This window comes from Sander lucioperca, chromosome 7 (assembly GCF_008315115.2).
Source record: "Sander lucioperca isolate FBNREF2018 chromosome 7, SLUC_FBN_1.2, whole genome shotgun sequence".
Classification (NCBI taxonomy): domain Eukaryota; kingdom Metazoa; phylum Chordata; class Actinopteri; order Perciformes; family Percidae; genus Sander; species Sander lucioperca.
The window spans coordinates 19,750,338-19,778,053 of NC_050179.1; the positions used below are offsets into that span (position 1 = coordinate 19,750,338).

The following is a 27,716-nucleotide window of genomic DNA, read 5'->3' on the forward strand; positions in this document are numbered from 1 at the left end:
CTTTTCAGACCCCCTTAGCAACTTTTTTTCAAAAGCGACTAGCGACAAATCTCGCGACTTTCTGTAGAAAAGTCGCCAGTATTGTCCAGCGAGCACGCGAGGTATTTCTCTCCTATAGCCGCCTTCTGTTCTGTGACAGAGGAGCAGCGGAGCAGCCTCTCCCCTCTCTCCTCATGTGTAGCAGCACTGCGCACAGTGTGCAGGTAGTTAGAAGGGGAGGGGGGGACAGGGTGTGCGGGTGCTGGTGTAGGTAGGAGAGACAGCGGGACGCGACGGGAGAAAGACTCCGCTGAGCTGGCCTGGCCCTGGGCAAGCCAGCCTTCTTTGAGAATTCTTTATCGATCTTTTTCCCTCCCTTTGTAGAATAACATTTTTTTACTTCAAAGATAGGCTACCTAAGTAATAATTATAAGGTAAAATAAATTCATGTATTGAATTTGTGATTATTTGGCTAAAGAGTTCTATTTCTTTTTATCTACCTTGCTGACAAAACCACTAAGCTTTATACAAATGATTGCGTAATGACGTCGAAAATATGCAAATGAGCGTATGACGTCATCAAACGACTTTTAGCGACTTTTGGAGCTGGTGCTAGCGACTTTCATTGGAAAAGAGTTGGCAACACTGCTCACAGGCGGTCAGTCTCTCAGTAGCCTCGCGCAGCAGTCCCAGCCTGCAGAGAGGAGACACACACCACTCCGCGTCCAGGCTGCACACACACACACTCGTCACATCATAGCCTCAACTTATTGAAAACACAACTAATCCACATCCAAATTATTTCAAAACCAAACAAAAATAGAGAGATTTCTAGTGAGGACCAACAAGGCAACCGACGCACCACCAGCTGCAAAAAAGCTTTGAAGGTACATTGAAGCATACCTGGCTCAGGTCTCACATTAACATCGCCTACCTGCAAGCTTCTGTCAAAAATGCAGATGATATGCTACTACTGTTAATACTGTTAGGCCTAGTAATAATAACAGTAATAAAGCATGAATTCATATCAGAGGTCTGGTGCCAATTCCCAATTATAGCAATAGCCTAGTAATGATAATAGGCCTACTCATGATAATAATAATAATAATGCCTGCAAGCTCACATTAGAAGTCTGGTGCTACTGCCAATTATAACAATAGCCTAGTAATGATAATAGGCCTACCTACCGCTACTGATGACAATAATAACAATAATAATAATAATAATAATAATAATAATAATAATAATAATAATAGTGTGGGCCTAAAAATAATAGCCTAGCCTAGGGCTGGCTATCTATCTATCTATCTATCTATCTATGCAAGGTGGTGTAGTGGGGGTGGCGCCGGGAAGGGGGGGCCCAACTGCAATGAACCAGCTTTGGGGGGGCCCAGCTTGCAAAAGGTTGGGAACCCCTGTATTAAGGTGAACGATCATGGATGTATTTAGAGAACGTGAACGATAGGCGAATTTGTGTTTCCTAGGATGGCAAAGGAATGTCCCGCCCTATTCTGCCTTACTCTGCCTCTGATTGGCTTACCCTTACCCTAACCCTAACCAATCGCACTCCTCTTGCCTAAATTTAACCAACCCAACCAAAGCAGGCATCAAGTCCTAGCTAGTCAATCAGATTAGAGTTTAGATTCTCGGCCCGAGCCCGACCCGAGCCAGACCGGACCTCGGGTCGGGCTCGGGCCGTTATTTTCCGCCACATCCTCGGGCCGGGCCGGGCCCGAGCCGGACCCTTGATCAACCAATTTTTTTTTTATCCATTACCTTATTATCCTATTTGGGTGGGGAGAAAGCTATGCCATAATCAGAAATATTATAAATATATATATATATATAGGCTATATAAAAGTAACAAATGTGTAGCCTACAAAAGTTAGGCTGCAGTTACAAAATGCAGCACTTCATGCGCGGAGTCTCCTCCTCTCGCACGCATCACACCGGGAGCTTGAAGATGTAAAGAAAAAAAGAAAAACAGGAGAATTAACTTTGAGCAAGTGTGGAGGAAAGTCGGAGGTATGGAAGAAGTTTAAACAAGTCGTGGGCAGTGACAACAATATGTTGTTCATCATTGTTTCTTTTTTTTTTTACGTTTCTTCATTGGGATCCACTTGCGATCCGTTCCATTCTAAACAAACAGCGCAGTTTACAGGCTTCGTCCTTGTTGTATTATTCTAAACAGATTTCTGTAGTTCAAACAACTCTGAATTGTAGTTGAGAACGTCAGTTATAACGGCCCACGTATTAAAAAAATTGTCTGATTTAAATCGGGCTCGGGCTCATAATTACAGTTAATGTGTCGGGCCGGGCCGGGCTCTGACGCAACGTGCTCGGGCTCGGGCAGGTTCGGGCTTGATTTTTTGGGCCGATCTAAGCTCTAAATCAGATGGAGAGTAGGGCGGGAATGCCCTGCCATCCTAAGAAAACATTTTTGACGTACGTACACCCATGACGTTCTCCATGGAAGCGCGGGACTTTCATTAAAGTCCATCAGGCACGTTCAAAATCAAATTTTTTTAATTCAATTAAATTTTTGTTAATTTATAAAGTTATTTAATTCATCGATTTATTTCATAATCTTGTTTTTATTGCTTCATATGGTTTTCTTATTGTTTTATTTATTTAATTTCCTATATTGTATTTGTATGCTGCTTAGACTTACAGTATTTGTTGTTTGCAAGTTTTGTATTTGAAAGCATTGAATAAAAAAAACATGTTCAAAATCAAAGACGGCGCATCATTTTTTTCCTTCCACACCATCAATGTTCTCTTAATACATCCATGGTCGTAAACTCTATTACAACAACAGTATTAATGTTTCTTTTAAAAACACAGTTTAGACCGTTTTAAAGTTGGGTCCAGCGGTATCTTCTTACTCAGTTTCCCCCAGTGTTGCCAGTATTGCTTAATATATTCTTGCATGTTTTTTAAATGAAATGGATACATTTCTTAATAATCAGTAATACAACTTGTTTTTAAATAAATTCAGGAAATAAAAGGCATCCTTCTTTCAATCAAACATAACAGTCTTAAAGTGCAAAAAGTGAGTATCTCTTTATTAAGGATAATACAGTATGAATCAATTCAATTTAAATACGGCTCCTTCCATTCAGCAAACTGATGTGTGTATGTAGGATCAGATGCTTTATAGTAATCTATTATGAAAAAAACATTTTCTCATTCTATTACAACTTTGTTTCATACATTTTGAATGGACCACGCAGTAATGAAGAAAGTCTCCTACGGCTGTACATTTTTGGTTGTACTGCTAAAAGGATTAAAGTGTCAGATATTTTTCACCACAAAGATAAAATCATCTGTTGTTGTAGTGCACAAACACCAAGACAGCTACAGTGAGTTTTCAAAGTGTGATTTGTCAGCATCTACAACCAAAAATTGCTTTTGTTCAAATTTAAAATTCACGTTTATGGTCCATTAAATGAAGATAAATCAAATATCTATACAAGAAATGGCTATTCTGTAAAGTTAAAAAACTTAAATTACTTTAGTCTTGAATAATTGTGTACGTTACTGTCTCATAATTGGAAAAATCAGTTAAATGATCTAAATGTGATCAAATGTGAAACTGATTAACTCGCTGAATGTCACACAACAAAACTCTAAATTAGCATTCCATATCTTTACAACTTTAAATAATACATTAGATTTCAGTAAAATAGAAATTCATCACTCAAATTAAAATTATGCTCAATATATTTTCATATTTTTTTGAAATAGTTCAGCATAGATCCAGTCCTTATAAATCACAACCACAGTCCTTAAATTAAAAATGCTTCATGTGATTTATGTGATCTGGAAATCAGGTCGAAATACTTCTTTTTTAAATAAAACTATTTTGTGGTTTTAAATTCTATGTTACTTTATTTGTACATAATATAAGAGTTTATTTGTAACTAAAAAGCCCCCTATCTCAATAAATCAGTAAGTTTTAATCATAGGCATGACAGAGCAGAGCAAAACAAAGACAAGACTTGTCCTTTTGGGAGTGTAAACTAAAAGTACTTCTACAGCAATCAGATTACAATAACGTTAATACAATAACTGTAAATTTAAAAAAATATGTACAAAGTAAAAAGATGAGAACAGCATGACAAATAGTGGTAATTTCCATCAGTGAAGACACCACAGCAAGCCAAGTCATTTTAAATTATATAAAACTATTTAGTTCTGTACACCCAAAAGACTATAATTTGTGTGTGTGTGTGTGTGTGTGTGTGTGTGTGTGTGTGTGTGTGTGTGTGTGTGTGTGTGTGTGTGTGTGTGTCTTCAGCTGCTCCCGTCAGGTTCTGAACTGGATCAGAACATCAGTTTAGAACAGGTTCACATTACACGGCTCATAAGGCATGTGGGATATAAACATGCAGGGTTACATTGCACAGACGACAGAACAGCTTTACGAGTAAGAAGTAAATTTGGTTTTACAGTTTGACCAGAACATTTGTGTCTTAGATTTGCACTTGAAGCACGACATTTTTTGGGAAAAAAACACTTACCGGTATTTACTTTCTGGCGGCGTTAGATGACAAGATTGATACCACTCTCATGTCTGTCGGTTAACTATAAAGCTAGAGCCAACAGCCGGTTAGCTTAGTGTAGCATAAATACTTGACACAGGGAAACAGCTAGCCTGGCTCTGTCCAACGGTAACAAAATCCACCTACCACCACCTCGAAAGCTCACTTCAATTAACACGTCATAAGCTTGTTTGAAACTTTGGTTCTGGTATGGTTAAACAAACAATGTACATGTTAATTAATTAGTGAGCTTTAGAGGTGCTGGTAGGATAATTTGGTTACGCTTGGACAGAGCCAGGCTTGCTGTTTCCAACTCCCCATTTCCAGTGTTTATGCTGAAGGAGAATAAGCGTATTCTAGAAAATGTTGAACTATTCATTTCAATTTCAGGACTATGAATAGATGAGCCATACTTATCTACCATTTCTGAATATGAGGTCTTACCTTAATTCACCTCCTTTGTCCCATTCATATCAACATGATATGAGGATCAGGATTCCTATAATAAAGTGCCTAGTTTATCCCAACGCAAGTCTTCCCTTCCCTCCCATGTTGGTTAAATTAACCCAAAGATTACTGTAGGACCTGTACTTTTGGTTATTATGTGTGTTAAATTATTAGATTATAATTTATTATATCATTTTACAAATACTGAATTATAACTTCAGACAACGTTTTATCACACAAAGTTCTCATTAAGTACCACATCTACAATACTTTGGTTACAAAAAGCATTCTGGGATTTTGTTTAGGACTTAGGAAAAATCTCTTCCTCAGTGAATGTGACATTTTGTGTCTACTTGGTGCGGGTCGATTTCTCTTGTCATCTAATTGGCCCATTGTGTTGTGTGTTAAGGCCTGTGTGGATGACCCGCCTCATCAGCCAAGTTGAGTATGTAGCCAGCCATGTCGTCCTCTGTGGGGAAATCAGGCATTACCCATGATTCATTGGCAGCAGTCACTTGCAAGCGACATATCGGACAGTTTCGGCTCTGCCCACTCCTGCAGAAACAGAAAGAGAGAGTGTAATCATTACTGTTAGTGTTTGTTCATATCATGGATAACTAAATTGTCTCTAGGACAACTTAACATGATTTACAAAGCAATAGAAGATTTATTGAAATTCGTTCAAGCTTTAATCCATCACCTTACCATTTATCAATGCACTTCTGACAGAAGCTGTGTGCGCAGGGCAGAATAAGGTCGGCCTTTCCGTCCATGCAGATACAGCACTCCTCCTCATCAGTCAGCTGCTTCACTCTGCATGAGCACACAAAAAAAGATATATTTTCAATTATTTTCTAAGGAGTAGGGTATCCACTTTTTCCAAAAAAATCTTATTTTAGAATGAAATGCCTGATGTTGGATGAATCTTGATGGCTTACGATCAAAGAATTTGCCTGAGAAAAAATATCTTTCAGTGTTATAAAATGACATGAAAATGCAAAAAATCTCCCTTCAGCCCCCTCGCTCCTTCTATGGATGGGAATTCATCCAGGGGGATAAACATTCATTCTGCTGCAAAATAAGTTGTATAATCCATCATTTAAGTCACTTTGGGACATTTAAGAACCCTTTTTCTGTCGTCCAGCAGCACTGACCTCTGTGGTGAGTAGGTGAAAACTGCATTAATTGATTTCTTTAGCCACTTGGGGGCTGAAGCTGAAAACACAACATTGCATATTCTCAACCCTATGAAGTTGTTATGCTAAATGTGTCCAGCAGTCTGATTGAGCAACATTAGCATTCATTTGGAGTTGTATTTCTGGCCCCCTGATGAATGTCAGTCCGATATTCACTCATCTGTTTTTGGTATTCGCCAACTCCTGATGGAAATGTGGTGGCCATTAATCAATATGTATGTGTGAAACATTGAATGTAAATTAAACTGTTCATTTCCAATAAAAACTCATTTAAAAGGAAAAAGATACATACAGACATGGAGTCTGTTTCTGACTGTTTCAGGGACCACTTCATGTGCACCTACAGTACCTGCCCATCCACATGCTGGCCTGGCAGGAGTCTGTGGAGGGGAGCTGGGCAGACGGGCCCTTGGTGGCGCCCTCTGCAGACAGCACCTCAGCAGCCTGGCTGGTGATGTCACGGTACAGTTGGATGAACTGGTACAGGTTCATGATGCGTGATGCTTCCAACATACCATTTTCCTTGTTGATCTGGGGGAAGGCAAAGCCAATTACAGTATCCTGTATGTACGTCCACATGCAGTCACAATCCTACACTGTTCTTAAATAGTTGGGTTTAACCAGTGTGGGCTTTTGACAGATAGCACAAGTGTTAACTCAAGCTGCTACATCTTTAGATTTGGTGTTTTCTATGTCTAGAAATTCTCAAAGCACTGTCAATGAAACCATCTGAAATAGCATTCAATCATCCTGGGGCAGTAAAACATGGTTAGGTCTTTCCATGGACAATCAGTGTAGTATTAAAATAGAGTAGAACAAAACTCATAGTTGAGTTTTGGCTCTGTTTGGTACAGTTTGGTTATAGCTGGCATGCAAATTATCCCTTAACTGCTCCATAAACTCAACAGTGTGTTCCCATTAAAATTAAATTGCAGAGTGACTCAACCACAATGAGTACAAGTTGAATACTGAGGGAAATATGTAATGTTTCTGCCTGCAATAACTTCATACCCCCTCCCCCCCCTTGTCATCCATGAAGAAAAATACTGACTCGTGTACAGAGAGAAAGTATTAGACAGGGCTGCTCATCTTGTGATACGAGATACCCTAAAGGCTTTGGTTATAATTTTTTAGCAGCCACTGACACTCACATTTTTACAGGCAAATCCTACTAGATTTATTGCAGTGTTTCCCTTCACACCATTTCTTTTATAGATTCATTGTTTAAAACAAGTTTTGAGATCGAGCCACAACCTCTCAGATAATAGACAATAAGCAAGAGATAGCTCATGTAATAAAAAGATCAAACTATAGGAAACAAAAAAAAATGCGGTCACTGAAACTGAAAAAAATGAACAAAGTCAATAGCCAAGCTCAAAACAAACATATTACTATATTTAAAAATTCTAATAGGTTCTAAACCTGTTTCCATTTATTGTTTGATTCTAAAAAGACCAACATGCATGGTAAAGGTACATCTACAAACTAAACTGGTGTAACCATATTAAAGAGACACACATAAACTCAATAATATTCCTGACCACACTTTCTCCCACATATAATCAAAACGTACAGGTTCAATTTCTCCACCCACGTAGGTCTTTCACAAAAAAACAAATGTTTTGTTGGCATGTGATGCGTGTACAAAAAGTAATTTTGGTCTCACCTTGGTACAGAGCACCCTGACAGCCACCTTCCACAAGGCCGTGGCATCGGATCCTGGCTCAACCTCAAACAGCAGGTGTTTCTGCTGTCCTGAAGCTAGCTTGGCCGTACTGAGAGAGATCCAGCAAAAGAGAGAGTGTACGTTCAACTCAATAAACCATTTTGCATCATTTTTACTGTAGTTAGCTATAAACACAGCTACACATGCAAACGCACACAAAGTAACATTGCTACATTTAGCTTTTTCCTAAATTTAAAGTATGTTTCTGACCATAAGTGCTGTATGTTGATTATTGTGTGCACTCTGCAGTTTCGGTGCTGTTCACACACCCTGAATCCTCTGCTGTGAACTGGGCTTTATAGAGTCAATACAGATCTAAAATATGGATTGGTTCAGATCGCAAACCTGCAGATTGGAACTGGATATTCCTAGAAGGGATGATAGACTTCTTAACCACTTACATTATGCTGCATAAATGATTTTATTCAACTTACCCAAATTGTATGTGAGTTTCTTCTGTCACACAGCTGAGAATAACTCACTTTAACCATGTTTTCCTGCCTCTCAGTTACTATCTCTGAGAGCTAGTAAACAAAAATGAAATTGACAGAAGCAGGGATTGGTGTCTGGGGAATAAGATGAACCAAATCCTACTGGAGATGGTGGACTAGTACTGAAGCTAGCTGTGCAGAGTTTATCTCTCAGTCAGAAAGGTGTACCTACAAAGCCAAAAAGAAAAGCATTCATCCACCAGCCAAATTCTGGTAAATATGCAAGTGGCTGGTAGATTTGCTTCACTCACCAGCCAAAAAAAACAATGGTAATCTATTGAGTGGCTGGTACAATTTGAACATTCACTAGCCATTTGACTGGTGGACAGAAAAGTTGATTTTGAACCCTACATTCAGGTATTCTTCGTGAGATAACTCAAGTCAACATTCCTCACAGTCATTTGCCTATACCTGTTCATTCCACTGTCCCTCGACTACATCAACTGGAAAACCGCTGTATTCTATTGTATCTATTATTCCTATTTGTCTGGTACGGACTGTGACTTACACTTCGTTAAGTTCGGCCACTCTTGCCAGAAACTCCTCGTAGGTTAGGTAGCCGCTGTCCCGTACCAGTCCGGCGTGTTTCACCAGCTTCTCAGGCAGATGAGTCATCTGACCTGAGAGCTGCTGGCCCATCCTGGCAGCAGCAGCAGCAGCACTTATGAAACAGCACTGGCAGAAAGCTGCACCTCATTCAGTTCTGCAGAGCCTGGTGGTAAATACACAGTTAAATGGTCACTTGTTTTGTCAGTGTGTGTGTGTATATATTTATTTCCCTGAGTGACGTCAATCTAGCATTTACTCATTTAATATTTTATTTGAATCACTGAAAACATAGATGTGATTGAAACGTCTGGAACCAGGCTAACAATCTACAACAGAGTATCTTAAACCCGACTGCTCTCTCATCAGTCTGTTGCTGTGTCTTGTAGAAATAACCTAAATGCCACACAATTGTGAACCAAATTTCTCGGTCATTTTCAGCTTTTAAAGCCCTGACAGATGGTTATACAAATCTGACAGAAGGTGCTAGAGAACAGCAAGCATGAGATGCAGTATTGTATTACAAATATATAAAAAGTGTCAATATTTACTTATGAACTTAAGATGTGTATTAACAGATTTGATTTGCTTACTTTAATTAGTATTTAATTAGCATATTAAACTGGAAAACAAATTTGCAAAACCAATTATTTATTTCAACATTTTCTGATGAAAGTTAGGTCCGGTTATAGCTGGCATGCAAATTATCACTGAAGTGCTCCATAAACTCAACAGTGTGTTCCCATTAAAATTAAATTGCAGAATGACTCAACCACAATGAGTACATGTGGAATACTGAGGGAAATATGTAATGTTTCTGCCTGCAATAACTTCATACCCCACTCCCCCTTGTCCTCCATGAAGAAAAATACTGACTCATGTACAGAGAGAAAGTATTAGACAGGGCTGCTCATCTTGTGATACCCTAAAGGCTTTGGTTATATTTTTTTTGCAGCCACGTACACTCACATCTTTTCAGGCAAAACCTACTAGGTTTATTGCTGTATTTCTCTTCACACCATTTCTTGATAGTTTCTTTCTTGTCTTTATCGTAACAGCTACAACCTCTCAGATACTAGATAACAGTCGAGAGATAGCCCATGTAATATAAAGATAAAACTACAGGAAACACAAAAGCTTATTTAAAAATAAACAAAATTCAAAAGTCAATAGCCAAGCTCATAACAAACAAATGAACATATTAAAAAAAAAAAACATGTCTTGGTCAGTGTTAACTTAAAAACTCAGGAGCAGCACAACTCATTTCACATAGGTGAAGAAGATTCGGGAGACCTTGATGAATTACACAGGAGCATTTGATGAATTCCCAATTGAGGAGAATGTATAGGATCACAGTACAGTGTCAGTGCCATCCCAACTTCTGAAGTCCCTGTCTTCATAAAAGGTGTATTTAAACTCACAGGCAAAATCAGCCATGATCAAAAATCATGTGTTTACTTTCTCTATGGCCTTGGCAGGGTGAGCAGCACTGTCTTATACCGCTGCTCCGTCTCCCGTCATCTATGGAGGCACAAAGTTGAAGTACTCCTCTGCCTGAAAAAGGTTATGAGCTTATGTTGGACACTGACCTCAATGACACCTGGGTACCACTGTCTCAACTCACATAGCATGAGTTCATAACAGTCAGAGTGACTGAACTTAGATCACATTACACAAACCAAATGACGTTGCCCAGTAACTGGATAACATACTGCATGACCAAAAAGTATGTAACCCATATTTGATTGTTGAACATGTCCCATAAATATAGGCATTAACAATGCTACTTTAACAGCCTCCAATCGTCAGCGAAGGTTTTTTTCTTTGAGATTTGGGGACCTGACTGCAGGGATTTGCTCTAATTGAGCCACGACAGCATTAGTGCGATAGAATAGTGACGTTGGGTGATAAGACATGGCTCAAAGTCTTACGCTCCACTTCATCTTAAAGTTAACAAATCTCAGTAAAACAATTTAAGCTTTAATCGTTAATGGGAACTCAGATAAACAACCGAATACACAAGGGAACTTCTTTCCCTTTTCCTTGCAAATGCATGACGTACTCGCAGGAGCTGGACGTCAACTGTATTAGCTAAATTAGCATTGTGTCATAACGTCCATCTGACCAGTAAGCTAAACGTTAAATATTTTACCCGTCACTCTGGTGAATTAGCAGCATTATTTTCTTTTAAATACACGTTTAAAAACACACATCATTGTAGATACAATCCACCAACAAACCGCAATTCAAACACGACTTGCTAATACAGCTAAGCAACAGCGTCATACTTGTCAACAGGAGCCGCACCACTTTGCACTTCACTAACCATTCAATAAAGCCAAAACCTCTCTAAAGAAAGATACGAAATGTAAATATGATCCTAGTCGTGATATGAGAAAAGGGAAAGTTATTTTCTTACCAAACACTCAACATTAGACGTAGGAGTTGACGTTCAAACTTCACCGACGGTTTCCCTGTTAGCTTGTTGACACAACACGGGCGCTGATTGATGACGTCGTAGTTTTATTTATTTATTTTTTATTTTTTTCATCTTTATTGCAAATCAAGTACAATGACAAATTCCAAAATACATATTTACCAGGGGTTAGGATGTACATAAAATATGAAAGAGTAAAAAAAACTAAAAATACTTTAAATAATTTAGCAGTTCATGCAATTAAGATATTTACAAATATCAAGAGTCTTTAAGGCTTTAGGGTTTGTAGAGTGCTGAATAGTTTGTACTTATTGTAGCATTTCATTCATAAATATTTTAAATAGAGGTGTGAATGTGAAATTTTGCCGAGATAACAAAAAGATTGATGATGTAATACTGTTTATGTTCTAGAATGCAGACATCATAAAAAACCAAACAGCACGACTTTGTACAACAGAGAAAAGTTGACAGAAATGTTACAGCAGATATTTTGGGCAAAGTCTTTCCAAAAAGTGACAGTATAAGGACAGCTCCAAAATAAGTGTATGGTTGTTTCACGATCAACTCCATAGAAAGAGCAGTCAATATCAATGTCATTTTTTAGTCTTTCCAAGTAATGTTTAGCTGGATACCAGCGATGAAGAAGTTTAAAACAGACAACTCGATGTTTGTTTGTGATTAAATATCTTGAAGGTAAGGTCCAAAATTTTCTCAACAAGATATTTGAAACAAATCTTCCCCAGTAATGGGTAACATATGGGATGGTGACAATGTCCTTTTGAAAGAGGGATCTGATCCTTCTGTTTCGGGTTGAAGAACTCGATAAAAGACATATTTTCCCTCTTATTCTGTCATTCAATGACAACAGACAAGGAGAAGTGGGTGGTTCAGTGTTGCCTCTAAATAACATCATCACACCTTTCGGAATGGCATCCATTACAATAGCAAACTCTTTTGGGGTGACAGGGATGTTATACTGTAGAAGGACAACACATCAGAGTAATTAATTAGAAGACCATATGCATTGAATAACTGTTTGACAAATATAATATTATTGTTAAACCAACTCTGGAAAAATAAGGATTTGTTTTTGAATAATATATTCCTGTTATTCCATATCAGATACTTATGCGGAGAGAAACCGTGTTTGTAAATAAGAGACCAAGCTAACAGCATTTGTTTGTGTAAATTAGCTAATTTAAGTGGTACATTTTCAATGTTGTAATTGGACAGAAGCAAAAAGGGACAACCCCCTAATTTAGAAAACATGTCATTTGGAGTAATATTCCAAATGGATTCTGGGTTACACAGACATTTTCTAATCCAGTTGACTTTAAAAAGGTATAGTTAAAGGGGGTAGTAAAATCTAAAAAGTTAAGGCCACCAGATTCAATTGTATTCATCATCAACAGTATTTTTTTATATAATGGTTTTTGTTTTTTCCAGATAAACTTAGCATTTTATCAATAGACTTACAAAAAAAGGAATCAACATTTAAAGCAATTGCAGCATATATTAGCCTGGATATACCTTCAACTTTTGTTAATAAAGTTCTACCTCTTAATGACAAGTCTCTCTGGAGTTTTATTGATAATGGGGATAAAGTTCAAATTGTTTAGTTTTAGTTATCACAATGCCTAAATAAGTTACCTGAGACTTCACGGGAATGCCATATAACGATGTATGTTCACACTGTGTAATAGGATAACAGTGTAATAGGATAACAGCTCACACTTCTTAATATTCGGACAAAGGCCTGATACTGCAGAAAATAATTGAATGTGCTGAATTGCAATAGGAATTTGGTTTGACTCTTTCAAAAAAAGTGTGGTGTCATCAGCCACCTGACTTTTAGTAACCTGTCTGCCAGCAAGAGAAATACCTTGTATAATACTTTCATGAATTAATGTGGAGAGGAGTTGGGCAGCAAAGAGACATAAATAAGGAGAGACCGGACAGCCTTGACGAACGCCCCGCGATAACTGAAAACGGGGGGAGGTACGATATTTAAGTTTGATTGAAGAATTACTGTTAGAGTAAAGTGTTTTAATTAAGTTACAAAAATAGTTACCAAAACTAAATTTGGAAAGTGATTGCTAAATAAATTTGTGTTCTAAGGAATCGAAGGCCTTATAAAAATCTAAAAACAGAATAAAGCTATTATCATTAATCAGTTCAGAATAATCTTATAAATCCAGAACCAGTCTAACATTGTTTGCAATATGCCTGTTTGACTTAAAGCCAGATTGTGATTCGTCAATTATAGAGGCTAAGGTTCTTTTAATTCTATTGGCCAGAATAAGAGCAAGTATTTTGTAGTCATTATTTAGCAAACAGATAGGGTGCCAGTTGTCTATCAAAACAAGTACATCTTTTTGGGGTTTTGGAATGAGAGTGATAAGGCCTTGTGTTAATCTAGGCAGTAATACTCAGCAGCAATACAGCACATTCAGAAAGGACATTGAAAAGAAAAGTGGTCAGTTCATTAGAAAACTGTTAGTCCGCCAATGCCTGGAGATTTGTTATTTTTAAGTTTCAAAATAGCATTCAAAACTTCATCTTGAGTTATTTTGCTGTCACAAAGTGCGCTATAGTCTTCAGAAATTGTTTTGCAAGTTTTAATAGAGTTAAGAAGTTGAAACGTTTCCTCTTCTGAAAAATTGGAAGTATAAAGTTTGCTATAAAACTCTTAACAAAAGGTAGCAATCTCTTTGTGATCATTCACAAGCTTACCATTCATTTTTAGAGCATCTATGGATGAATTTTTTAATTTGGATTTTTCTAAACAAAAGAAATAAGATGAATTTTGCTCACCTTTCTCCAGCCACTTCCTTCTTGATCTCACAAAAGCCCCTTGGGCCTTCTGTTTATAGATATCTAACTTATTCTGGCATTCACTAAGCTGCAGTAACTCCTCCTCAGAAAGGTTTTCAGTAGTCTCATTAGATAAAGACGCAATTTGAGTCAATAGCCTGTCTTCTTCAAGTCGTCTACGTTTGGTTAAATTGCTACCATAGGACCTCATATATTTTCCTATTTCAAATTTTAGGAGCTCCCAATGTTGACTAAAAGACTTATTCCTACAGGCTTCTTCCCAGTGAGTCTTAAGTATGTAATATCGCTTATGACTTTATCATGTAAAATAAGACTATTATTACATTTCCAGCACAAGGCACCAGAATATAAATAGTTTCTTTTTTATGTTGATTGTCTGTTAGTCCACAACGTTTGCTCTGCTGCTCATACTACAAATACACACACTACAAGAATAAGAACACAGATCAATGCTTTTTAAAAATGATGGTTCTGTGATGGTTCTTTTTCTCTGTGCCATGGTACTTTCTAACTGGAGTGCAAATAGTTTACCGTTCTTTTTTTCTTCAAAGTGCAGGATTTGATGGGAAATTGATTCATATTACATATTGCTGCAGGAGGTCGAGGAGGCAGCAGGTGGTAAAAAAAAAACAAGAGGAGGTGGAGAATATAAAGAGTAGAGAAATAGGATGAGGGGAAATGCATTTGAAGGCAGGAGAGGAGATCAGGCCACCTAGGGACAGACATAAAGAGGATGATATCAATTTCAAAGAAGAAAGGCATCAGAGTAAAAGAAACATCTGATGCTTCCCAATGAAGTGTTAGAGTCTTAGCAGAGTTACATAAGTTGGGTGTACTTAGTTATCTGGCAGAAAGTCTATTCTCCACCTGAAAACTCATTTGGGTTTGGCTCTCTCTGCAGCCAGGCCATCTGGTTTAAACTGGCGACCACAACGCCTGAAGGGGACACACATAGAGAAGAGGCTGCAACACAGATGACGCCTATAACTCTATGAGACCTGATGGGAACAGGGACACTATCTTAGATTGAATTTCTTCTGTTTATTCTGTATACACATCTGTTGCATGTCTGTTCATCCTGGAGGATGAATATGTCCTCTGTTGCGGTTCCTCAGGTTTCTTTCTTTTTTTTAATAAATGTTTTATTGTGGATAGATTTCCTTATCCGAAAATAGGGTTGTAGCTGTACAGATTGTAACACCCTTTGAGGCAAACTTGTGATTTTGAGTTATATAAATATAAAAATTGGCTTGACACGAGGAGTGTAAAGATTTGAGGCATTTTATTATTTGTCATCATCATATCATTTATTTATATTTGATTTAATTGTTGATTTATGAGCGTGTTTATGTGTCAATCTGTGAAAGTACCAGTAGGTGGCAGCAAAGGACACCAAACAAAATTAAGCTGAAGTCAGAGACACGGCTGAATTAGGAGAGATTCTTTTAATAAATCAGTTGTCAGAGCCTATGCTAATCATGTATATAATGCAAAATATAAAAGTTTTTAAAATGAAAAAAAATAATGTGAAGCTGTTAACAATGTCAACAGGTTCCAGCACCTTTAATACCAATACTTTAATATCTGTGGTACTTACCTTTGTTCAGCTTTCTTGTCCTCGTTCTCTATTTCTGTGTACGTACATGAAGAGCAACGCAAAGTTAGAGTAAATTCCTTGTATGTGTTCACAATTTCTTGGCATTTAATTCAGCTGTTTGGCCGCCCTGTAAACTCCAGGTTCCCTCAAGAAATTAAAGACATCAGTGGCCACTGGGCAGCTATTTTTTCAATCCAGGTTCAATTACCTTCACTTTTTTAGGAATCAAGATATAATAATAAGATGTTGCCAGTTGATTGTAGGAGTAAGAACTTACATGACACAGTTCACTCATATTAAAGGATTTCTTTTAGCATATTCTCAAACCTTCGAATGGGAGATACTTCTTCTAAATCATTTTCAAGTCCTCAGGCTCGCTCTACCTCAGCTGCTCACAAGTCCTGACAGAAATATACATGAAGACAGTCTAATGAGCCATTACAACGTTTCCTCCTTGGTTCTTTCCTTTCATATCTTTTTTGTTAGATTGTGTATAATTTAAGATGTAGGAAACCATCCTCCCATCCACTGTCCCATCCGACACTATGTAAAAGGCAGCTATCAATTGAGTCTGGGTGAATGGCTTCGTAAACTTTTGATCACTGACAAAAAACTGTAATTCAAGGCGTCTGTTACCAGGTTATAGAAATGTAAGAAAACAGAGTTAAGGTCAACGTTTTGAAGCTTGGATCCTTTGCAATGTCCCTTTAAGGTGCTATGACAAACAAACAAAAAAACAAGAAAGCAGCCATGTATGAACAATTTTATAGACAGATTTAGGAAAATGAACATACATATAAAGGCTCCATACTGTACAGATTTGTCATTTTAATACATCACATTGAAAACATACAGCAGATCTCTAAACAACCCAAGAAAATATGGATTGCTTTGAATCCCTTTAACACCTATTTCCCAGAAGTAGTCCAAAAAGAACTTGCATCCCAAATCAAAACTGTACATAAGGATGATAGTTTAAAAACTTCCTCTGTTACTTTTTAAACTGACTCACAGGTTGTGTGGTCCATAAACTGATAGTTCTTATGATGAGCCATTCTTTCTGACTGGCAGTGACGACGACTCGTACACACTCAATGTCAAAGCCGATCTTGTGATCCACATTGCTAACCTCGATGCTTCCGCCTTTAAACTCTCCTAATGTGATGTAGGATGTACACTGCCTTCCCTGTTTAGTGTCCACAGACTTTTGTCCGACTTCCAGAGCTCCGTGGTGAAGAATGTCATTTTGTCTGTCCTCTGTGCCCGTCAAAATTTTAATTCTGCTGATTTTAGTTGATTTATTAAAGATTATGACAAAGAAGTCTCCCGTGCATGGAGGCTTCCCCCAGAAATATTCATCAACAGTGCTGTAAGCCTTGGTGGCGTCATAGTTTTCAAAGACGTTGATGTTTGTGAAGAGGCTGGCAGGAGGGTTGTCAGGGATGTCTATGGAGTCTTCCTCAAAGTCGTCGTCTTTCAGCTTGTTCTCTGCTCCTTTGTAAGAGGAGTAGTAGCCCATGTGCTGGAACAGCGAGGGCTTGAAGCGGATCACGTCCTTCTGGGCCAGCAGACCCCTGAAGTGGATGAGGAGCCAGTCGCAGGGCATTTCCTGGTAGAACATGAGGAGGAAATGAGCCAGACGGGGCAGGTCTCTGGAGTGGTACAGCTTCCCGATGTAGCCCAGCTTGGAGAACTCCAGCATCACCCAGTAGGAGCCTTCTCTGGAGGTGATCACCTTCTTCAGCGCCGTCAGGAAGTTCCTGGAGCAGCGCACGTCATCCTCTAACATCATGTAGAAGTGAGAGAGGTTTGTGCAGAAGTTGAGGAGGAAAGCGTAGTCCACGTTCTGCTTAGAGCGGAAACGGACCCGGTCCTCCGGGTCGTTGTAGTTCCTTTTTAGCCCGTCCAGAGACGGATAGTACTCCTCTGGTGCCTGGATCACCAGGAGGCGTCCGGCTATGATGTGGTGGGCAAACTTCCTGGTGATTTCCTGCACCAGGTTCTCACACCAGACCAGGTCGAAGTCTGCCAGGTGGACCACAACTACAATCTCTTTGAGTTCCTCGTAACTGGACTGATCAAAGATGGATTTGATCGTCTCTAGTAGATAATTCCCCTTTTTCCTCTTGACAGACGACAAACCAATGGTGAGATACTCTGTGAACAGAAATCACTTTAGTCACTTCATTCTGGAACAAAAACTAACGTCGTAGTAGCATCACTTGGGTGGAAATACCTACTTTTGCGTGGCAAAGGAATTCCCGCAAGGTAGCGATACGTCACATTAATAGTCCCAGAGAAATTAGACAGATCTCTGAATCTGTGGATGTATCTCTCAGAGTTTGCAGGATGCATCAGTGTGTCTCCCAGTTGTCTTTTTTCAGCCTCCTAAAATTACAAAGAACAAGAACACACTGATTCAGTGGTGGAGGAAGTATTCAGATCCTGTGCTTAAGTAAAAATACTAATACCACACTGTAAAAGTCGTTCACTGGAAATGTGAATTTGAAAAAGAATGTAACAATGTTACCTTCACCACTAAGTAAAAGACAAATGGCAAGAGTAATGATTGGACATTAAGCATTCAAAGACCACCATCACAATGTTCAAGTATCAATCTAAGGGGAGAAATCTCACCAGCACATATCCATCATCCATGTAAAGGTTGAAGAAGAGGAGGAAGGTGATGAGGAAGCCGAGGAAGGGGAACATGGATCGTTTCCTGAAAAACCTCATCTTGTCCATGGACTTCCACATGAGCCTCAAGATCACTGCAGGAAATCAGATATAAAACACAGAGTTGGTTATCAAAACATGGATGGAGATAAAAGACAACGATACAAAATGACCCAGGTTCATAATATCAAATATGTCAAATATCGGCTTCTTTAGCTGCTAAATGCTCCATTACGTTCACTAGCTAGTCGCTAACTGTGTTAGAGGGTGAAAACTTTTTCAGGACTCCCGCGGGAATACCGTGACCCGCGGGATTCCCGCAGTACGGGAGTCAATTTCACTGTTGGTAACGTGATAGGGATTGAATAGAGCATAGAAATCAACGAGAGCGGGCGGGAGCGGGCCGGACGGAGCCGGAGATTAAATTAAAAAATGAAGCTGCAATGCGGTGGGTGCGCCCAAAGATTGCAAGGCATTTCGTTTTAGAAAAGAGAACCACTTACAACTCACAATACGTTTGTTGGCTACTGCTAGCCGCAGAATAGCCTATCAGAGCAAGACAAAGCAGCTGCCCTGTTCACAAGCCAATCAATCAGCGTCAGCGACTACACCGAGAGACGGCAAAATGGATTCTGGAAAGAAACTGTTGCAATTGAAAGTGTCATCGAAGGACCCCTCAATCCATTTTCAGGAGCTGTGAGAAGATCTCCGTTAGGAATTACGTAATGAAATTGCTTAGGCCTGCAGTGGGGCAGTCACGTGATCGGTATATGACGGGAGTATTTTCGTGGGCTCGGGATGGGAGTTTTTTTTTTGTTGGAAGCAGGGTTGTTAAAGGCCCTGAACACACCCACACAGGCGTTTTCAGTTAATTTGGCTGATTAGAACTCTTCCCAGGACTGTGTGGGTGTGTCTAGACTGATTGATTGACATCTTTCTGAGTCTCCTGTTAGCGCACTATGAGCCATGCCTTTTACATTACACACACTCATTTGATCCATTGTTAATACAAAAATATCAATTAGTGCAGTTTTAATTAAAAGAATCAGTCGCAGCCCTGAAGAATCAATCACAACACTGGATGGATATTCATCTTTAATTGGGTCGTGATGAGGTGCTCAGCGTGACAGATGTGGCCATCAGCACTGACACAGAGATACAGAAGGTTGATTTTAAGATTTATCATTGGATTAAGCAGAATGATGGCTAATCATGGATCATTTTGGTCGTTATTCTAACTGCCCACAAGGGGAAACGTCAGTCGTCTGTTCAGTTCGTGCGCAGCAGCATGCTGTTTGAAAACTTAATAAACACCAGTGACATCCCTTGATAGAAAACAAATGTCTCCAGTCGTGTTCACTGGGATATTAACTCATGGTGTTGACAGTCTTTTAAGTAAAAAAAGAATTACCCTGCTCACTATCTGTCCTATTTGGCACCTCATCTAAGAAACTACTGATCCTACGACAGCCTCCCTAATTCTGATGTTGCGTAACACAAAAACGAAGCCTTCGATGTGAGAAACCGTGAGCTCCCCAGTGACAGGGACAATTATGGCAGAGGCCTGTGCGGTTGCCACTGGGCCCAATAACTCAATAAACAACTTATTATTCATTGTGTTATTCATTGCTCGAGTTCCATTTTAGGGGAAACCCCCCCCCCCATCTACCATCTGCCAGAGAAGTAAGCCATTTTGTGTTTCTGCCACGAAAAAGCTCCACCTGAGAGATGCAGCGGCAAGAGTAAGTGGAAACACAGTGACAGCTGTGAGTCAATATTATGACATTTCTCACAAAAACTACCTCTAAACACACCCACACACCATTATTTGAGATAGCAGCCTGCAAAATCAGATGTCAAGACCACGAAAGAATATCTAACAAGGCGAAAAAATGGCCACATTATTTGTCTGCGAGAGAAAATACTGCTAAGAAATTAGATTTTTGTTTGCTTTCTCCGAGTGAATCTAAACAACAAACAAGCCTCCCATAGGTCACGTACATTTATATGGAAATGAGGCTAGGTCTATGAATAAATAAGCACCATTTGTTGGGTCTGTTTGCTTTAGTTTAAAATGCTTCTCTACGCCAAGTTTATTTTTTTATTTATTTTTTTGTCCTCCCAAATTTTTAGCGTGTGTGCCCCGTGAGCTCATTTCTACGACTGAAGTCATTTTAGATTAGAGCCAGTAAAATAATAACAGGTAGAGAGGAATACCAATGAGTTTCAGCATGAAAGATTGTTATAAGTCCTGTAGGACGGTTTATCTTTACGAGTGCACATTAACAACAGTCTCTTCAGAGCAGAGAATGAGAGGAGATTTGTCCTGTCCACTAATCTTTTGTCTTATAAATGAAAAAAGGAAATTACAGCAGTACTTAACATTAACACAAGCCTGGTTCTTTTGGTCTACAGGTAAATCTCCTGGATGACAACTAAAGGAAATAAAATGAAGTGGAATTGGCTGATTCAAATATTTCCAGTGTCTACATCGAAGCAGCTTCAACAACAACTTGCAGGCAAATTATGTTTATAGGTACAGACTTGTTCTAAGACATTGGAGCACTGCAGCAAATTTGATTAAATTAGGGGCTTCTACTCACTTAAATTGCACATTAAGGCTGCCAGCAGTCACACGCTCTGTTTATACCGCATCAGAAAGGATCAGTCTGAAGAGCAAAAAACTGCACAGCCTCGTTTCTTTTAACTAAAAATAGAATGAACCAAGTCCCTATAGCCCTAACCATATCTTAAACATAGTTAATTTATCATAACCACTTCTTTTATCCCCAGCTTTCCCTAACTGTAACTCTACTGTGGTTTCCATCCGCAGATATTATTGAAATCAAGAATTTTAAAGAGCCACAGATCCAAAAAAACGAATGGTCAAAATTGTTGCAGCCAGGGCCGAGATGGCGACAGGATGCCATTTATTGTGTATTAAAACGCAAACAAAACAAGTCTACAGTCATGCTAGCAGCTCTTTGAGGCTGTACTTGTGGTGCTTTGATGCTAACGCTAGCAAGGCAACATACTCACAATGAAAATGCTAACATGCTGATATATGGTAGGTAGCCAAATTGTTTACCATGTTCACAAGCCTTTTCCATGTTCGTCTTTGTTTATCATGTTAGCATGCTAACATTTGCTAATTTGCCCCAAAACAAAGTACAGCTAAGTCTGATGGGAAGAGCCACAAAGGATATTATACAACTGTTTTTTTACAAGCTGAGTAGTACTACTCGTGATGACTGAACTGATCTTCATATATTTAATCAGTCGAGTTCCCCTTTAAAGGCTTTAGCATTAGATGTAATCAGGGGTTTTTGACTATCCAATATCAACATTTTTCATCCATTAATAAACCTCACATTGAAAATAAATCTGTCAGGATGCAACAAAGACCGAACCACAGCTGAGAACAAAGCAGGACAACCTCTTTCTGCTGTAGTAATTCTTCACATTCATAGATTTTCTTTCAACATCCCTGTCAGTTCGTATTGGAAACACATCCTTAAAATGAAGATTAACAGCCAAAAAGTATGATTTGAGCAGTAATTTGGAAAATTGACAGCCTGCAGTCTGAATGACAGTTAGAGGAGACAAGCTTGCTGCTGCAGGCTTTCAGAGTCAATAACTAGAACTGTGAACGTCTGATTGTAGAGTGATGCTTTAAATTCAACAACTTGCATCAAGGTGCCCTTCGGCAAGGCACTTAATTCCAGTTTGCTTCAGTAGCAGCAGCAAAGTCTCCACCAGTAAAAGACTGGGGTGGTTGTACTGGGAGGCTCCCAAGTGTGTAACTGTATGAAATGCTGAAACATTGTCTGCTTTCTCAGCAAAAACCTTCCCTGAATAAATTAAGAAATAAGAAAGATGGATGGGATACGTGTTGCTGCTGCGCCATGAGACTCCACAGTGATACATCTATAGGACAGCTGGCACACAGTATTGACTCAATGAACACACATGAACTTTAGGTTAAACCTGTGGTGACTGTTTTACATGCTTCTTCTGCTGTGAGCTCAGTAAAGAAATTCACCAGAAATAGTTTTTAGCCATGTTTTTCATTCACACTCTTAAGGCAAAAGGCACTGGTGGGCATCATAGCATCCGGCAGAGCGGGGTTGGGCTACTTCCCAAAGACCCAGGTGGGCAAGGCCCAGGGCAAAGAGAGACACCGTCTACTCCAGGAAGAGATCCTAGCAGGTGTGGAGGAAGAGCGAGTGAGTAGGGCAGTGGGTCTCTCCACACCTGGGGAAAAAGTGAAACCCCTTCCTGTCTACTTTGCTCTGGAAGAGGCTCTCTAGAACATCTCCTCAGTAGTTGCCCAAAGGCCCTTGCAGATGGCCGCTGTCGTTGGCGCCACGACCAGGTGCTAAAAGCAGTCGCTGAGAGCGTAGCTGCAGCCATCAGCACCAGCAAACACCACCACGCTCCAAAGAAGGCAATATCCTTTGTCAAAGCCGGAGAGAAAACCAGGCCGACCAAGCACTCCATCAGCAGGTCTCCTCTACACAGCCTCTGACTGGCAGCTGCTGGCTGACCTGGGAGGCCCTGGGAAGAGCATATAGACGAAGCCAACGAGAGGAAACGCACATAGTACCAAGAGCTGGTGGAGAAGTGTAAAGACAGTGGCTGGAAGACTTTTTTATGAGCCTATAGAAGTCGGCCGGGGCGCTCACTGTGCAAAGTCCTCAACAGGTTGGGCTTTACAGGAGCGGCCAAGAAAAGGGCCATTAAGTGCGCAAGTGGTGCCGCAGAGAAAGCCACAAAGTGACTTTGGTTGAAAAGGGCTGATCCGTGGGTTGCTGCTGGGACGCAAGTCAGGGGTGATCAACCCTGGCTGGGTCGTATGGGAGAGGGTGTGTGATGTTGCGAGACCCGAAACACCTGATGACCCCATGTCACATCACTGAGGATGCGTCCCAGTGCATCCAGGGGATGTTTCTTGCATAGTTTAGATAACTGGTCGATCTGTATGAGGGACAGGATTTATAAAAATTAGAACAATGGTGACAAAGGTATATTTGAATTGTTACATTTCCTCAAATTCTCCAATTTGTTTGAAAAAAAGCACAAGATAAGAATTTATAATCCAACGTTTGCATTTTTTGTAAGCATTTATCACTTAAAAGGAAAAGCCTGATGTTCTATATTTTCTTATTGTCAACAAATCCCATAAATAGACCAAAACCGACAATGTGATAGTTCGTCCTTTAATACTTTCAGACATCTTTACCCTGTCTGTGGCTCTCAGCCCCAGGTCCATGTGTTTCTATTGAAGACACACATTTAACAGATCATAAATATGTGTTTTTTTTTGTTTTTTTTTTAAAGGCTCAGTAATTTCCTAAAACAGATTGACACTGTAGTCTTCAGAAAACTGTTTCTTAAACAGGAGTCAATGGTACATTTGTTGGGGACTATTTTCAGCTGCAGATTAATACACATTTGGTGCTCTACTGAGTATTTCTGGCAGCACAGTGTATGTGGGAGTATCTTTTGACATTTCAAAGCAAATATATCACTTTATTTGTGCTTTCATCGACTTCTTTTTACAATTTTGTTTTTGTGACTTTCATTCCTCATGATTCTGAACACTTCATTCATGTTTTTTTTTGCTGTCATTTTATCTTGTTGTGCTGTGTAAATGACATAAAAGTGAAGGTTTTATCTACCTTGTATGAATAAAAGCAGATTGAATGAGTGTTTTTCCTTCACAGTTCTTGAAAGTTCAGCGCCCACTGCATCCTGAACAGTAATAATGATTATGCCTCTCTGCAGTAAGATATTTTGGAGCAGATCGTATAAGGATCGCGGCGTTATGATGTGATGTGCTCGGGAATCTGTGCCAAGGGCTGTTAATGGCTTTTTTTTTTTAAATCCCCTCAAGTTTATGAACTTCACACAGCCTTGTGGAACTCTGTGAATATAATTTTACACATATAATGTACATCTTGGACACTATATCCAGCTATTATTCTCCATCTCCATCCTGCCTCAGAGGGCCTCGGGCAGAGAGCTAATGTGGGTCAAAGCACTGACTGCTGAGGAGAGCCCATCCTCATTACAGTCACCACCACTGGGGCTGAAAAAGCCTTTCATGTTCCTCTTTAACCTGAAAGGTAAATACACTCCAGATGCAATTTACATGCACTGCAGGCCTCCTGCACACAAGTGTCACACTTCAGAAGCAGAGAGTTGAGTCTGCTTAGAGCTGAATACACCTTTAATCACGAGTAGGCTACTGTGCAGCTACAACCGTGATCATTAATTACTGAGATCTGAATATAAAAAAATATAAAAAAATGGTCATGATAATCTGAGAAGGTTTAATGCAGCAGTAGCTTAAGGGGTGAGGGTAAAAATTCAATACAGCATAGTATTGCAATATTTTCCGTGGCAATACTGTATTGGAAAATAGATGGCATGTATTGATCTTTTATTATATAATAAAGTGCACAATTTTATTTTGAAATAGCAATATTATCGTATCGTATCATTATCGTCATAGTATCATATAGTGGAGTCTCTGGTGATTCCCACCCCTAAGTAGTATTAGAGACGGTTTAGAACCGAGACGCACCAACTCAGAGTGGTTTTCTTTTCGGTCCTCGGCTGAACCGGATGTTGTTCTGTCCCTCCTCGGTGAAGGCCGTCTCAAAGCTCTTATTTCGTCCCTGAGGACCATATACAAACTGGGAACTATATTCTCAGAAGGCGAAGCACTGCAACTTCTGCTACTTGGGCGGAGTGATTTGCTCGCAGCACACGAGAAGCCCCATGGTGAGGAGCAGAGAGTAACAACGGTGCTTTTCAGGTGTTGCGCTAATCACTCCGCCCAAGTAGCAGTGCTTTGCTTTCTACGAATATAGTTCCCAGTTTGTATACAATTAGAAGACGGCTGTGTCCCATGTGACCTTGTTATTTGTACACGCTGTGACAATATACACATCACAACATGTAAACAGGAACATGTTGGCGTTATTTTGTCACTTATTGGGAGCAGTAGGCTAGTTGGAGCCGGTTACCTCCAGGATCTGTGCTAAGCTAGGCTAGCGGTGGGTGCGCCAGACAGAGTTACGACACGCACGGAGATGAGAAGGGTATGTATGGACTTATCTCACTCTGGGGGTTACGGTGAATAAGCTAAAGTCCCAATAAGTCGGCGTGTTCCTTTAAAGCTGACCCCTTCTGTTTGGGTTCACTTCTGGTCAAAATAACCACAGCTTACCAGTTTGACAAAGCTTAGTCTCCAATCCTGCTACTGCCCTGCATGTTTTAGGTATCTCCCTACTCCAACACACCTGATTCTAAATGATTTGTTCATTATCAAGCCCTTGACAAGCTGCTTGAAAATGAGCAGATCAGTCAAATCAGGTGTGTAAGATATACCTAAAACATGCAGGGCAGTAGCTCCCCAGTCACCTCTTTATTCAGACACACATCCCATCGTCTATGTTTTCTTTTTTTCTTCCTTCTGTGCAGAAATGAGGTACACGTTCCTCCACAGACGCCATGTTTGTTTACTACTGTGGTCGATGGCGATGGTTACCATTTGTGCCAGCTGGGCCAGACGTTGTCATCTGTGTTTGCGTACTTGCAGCAACCATGTTTCTGCCCATAGTGTTGTTCCTGACCAACTACAGAGTGGTTGTATTTTATAAGCAGTATTGGATTTATTCTTATTTGGACATGATGCAAAATGTCAGCATTTTGTTTGAAGAACAAACTGGTTTTGGTGCAACATTGAATGAAGATGTTTCTTATTACATGAAGCCTGTGTGATATAATCAGGAGCCCCAGAACAGCCACTAAATGGACTTTGTGGTTTGCAGTTCTGAACTGCTGTTTCCAGGGTCAAGAATGAACTTTGGACATTTCATTAATTTAGCAGGACACACTGAGCCTGTCTTTACATCACAGAGCAGAAAAGCTTGTGTTTAAAATTCAGCGTTAATCTGCACACTAACACAGCTCTGCCTTTGGCTCATTTCCCGACCGTTTCTAAGCTTCCTGTAACAAGTAACATGAAAATGTAGGGCTGTTATGGTCACGGTGAATCCATATGCAACTCAGAATAATAATGAAGGAAATGCTTTCAAAAAATGCAATTAATCTCTTATAACATGGCTACTCAGTGCTTCTAATGAGATGCCATTTGAAAAAGCCTGTGTGTCGAACAACAGAGCCATTTGGTAAACACTATTGTTTATTTGCCTGCTGACATCCAGACAGTGTATGAAGCGACACGGACCCTGCTGAGTGTTTGTTTGCATGTGTGTCAGAGTTTGTGGGTGTGGCAGGAAAACAGGCAGCAGGAAAACTACTGATGTTGAAGTTTCACTAATGAGAACGTGTTGGCACTGTTTGTTCAAATATTTTTCACTGATTTTAATTGAATGAACTTTTAACACATATCATTTTGCTGATCTGAACGTAACAAATATTCACATCAACTAATGCTGCACATCTTTAACCTTGAGTCTTTAATTTCAGGTGGAGAATGTTTACAATGTTTGATTATATTTGTTAATAAATGAGAAGACAATTAGACTGAACAAACGATTTATGGAACACTGAATAATGTGAGTTAGCAAAATGAAACAACATCATAGTTAAATGGCTTTAACTATGATTTGATTTGAGTGGAACACTTGTTTTAGATATATTATTAAATTGAGACTGAATAATGAAGTAAAACAAAATGCAACTCAGTCTGAATGTCTGGCATGTTTTCATTCAAGCACCTGAATACACGGTTTTCTCCACAATTTTTACCAGCTAGCCGCTAACTTCGTCTGTCTGCTGTTTGCTGCTGGTCAGGTTGCTTTTATCAGACTTTCCTGCTGTAGCTGGAAATGGCAATGCGCTGTGAAACCAAAACAATGAGATGGAAGGTGCTATAAAGCTCTGTAGAGCTGAGGGACCTACAGAATCAGAATAAAGGCAAATACAGAAATCTCTCAAGCCATTGTATTGATGTAACTTGGCATATAATACTTTGTTCCTCTGTTACTGATACAACAGCAGGTTTTCAGGGTTTTTAAACAAAAATTATTTAATGTAAAAAATCTATGTACCGTAATAACGGCTGTTGTGAGTTTGATTGAGGCACTGAAATGCAATCTCCCTGCAAGAATTAAAGTGGATGCACGGATCCAGACTCAGAGGAAAATGTTAATAGAGTTCAGAGGGAGCGGGCGGCAGAATCTTTAGCGAGTAAACAGCATTTCTTC

The 27,716-nt window shown here is 39.5% G+C and overlaps 2 protein-coding genes and 1 long non-coding RNA gene across 7 annotated transcripts in view; all 3 read right to left on the reverse strand.

The window, feature by feature from the left end:
* Positions 1-3,017: 3,017 nt before the first annotated feature.
* Positions 3,018-4,205, reverse strand: LOC118495419. Its single transcript, XR_004897819.1, has 2 exons — positions 3,869-4,205; positions 3,018-3,824 (listed from the first exon to the last, which is right to left on the reverse strand). It is a non-coding gene; the product is annotated as an uncharacterized LOC118495419 (long non-coding RNA).
* Positions 4,206-4,486: 281 nt separating this feature from the next.
* Positions 4,487-11,459, reverse strand: rnf141 (ring finger protein 141). 2 transcript variants are annotated; one of them, XM_031295289.2, is made up of 6 exons: positions 11,349-11,459; positions 8,892-9,095; positions 7,833-7,941; positions 6,516-6,697; positions 5,676-5,783; positions 4,487-5,525 (listed from the first exon to the last, which is right to left on the reverse strand). In XM_031295289.2, exons 2-6 carry the CDS (start codon positions 9,020-9,022, stop codon positions 5,375-5,377), a joined length of 681 nt encoding a protein of 226 aa, XP_031151149.1. In that variant the 5' UTR covers positions 9,023-9,095; positions 11,349-11,459; the 3' UTR covers positions 4,487-5,374. The 2 variants fall into 2 exon arrangements, with proteins under 2 accessions (XP_031151149.1, XP_035858836.1); XM_036002943.1 differs by lacking the exon at positions 11,349-11,459 and adding an exon at positions 10,388-10,409.
* Positions 11,460-16,606: 5,147 nt separating this feature from the next.
* Positions 16,607-27,716, reverse strand: part of mgat4c (mgat4 family member C) — a 49,201-nt gene continuing 38,091 nt past the window's right edge. For all 4 annotated transcript variants that reach the window (XM_031295294.2, XM_031295292.2, XM_031295295.2 and 1 more), the window contains 3 exons: positions 18,436-18,569; positions 18,039-18,186; positions 16,607-17,955 (listed from right to left, as the gene is read on the reverse strand). In XM_031295294.2, the coding sequence (XP_031151154.1) occupies positions 16,790-17,955; positions 18,039-18,186; positions 18,436-18,569 (1,448 nt within the window). In that variant the 3' untranslated portion in view covers positions 16,607-16,789. The remainder of the gene's footprint in view (positions 17,956-18,038; positions 18,187-18,435; positions 18,570-27,716) is intronic.

Bases quoted from the DNA above. Each gene is read 5' to 3' on its own strand.
- rnf141 (XM_031295289.2), bottom strand. From the start codon at position 9,022: ATGGGCCAGCAGCTCTCAGGTCAGATGACTCATCTGCCTGAGAAGCTG. The intron at 6,698-7,832 runs GTGAGACCAAAA...GCCTTCCCCCAG, and splicing joins TCAGGGTGCTCTGTACCAAG to ATCAACAAGGAAAATGGTAT. The intron at 5,784-6,515 runs GTACTGTAGGTG...GTGCTCATGCAG, and splicing joins GCCAGCATGTGGATGGGCAG to AGTGAAGCAGCTGACTGATG.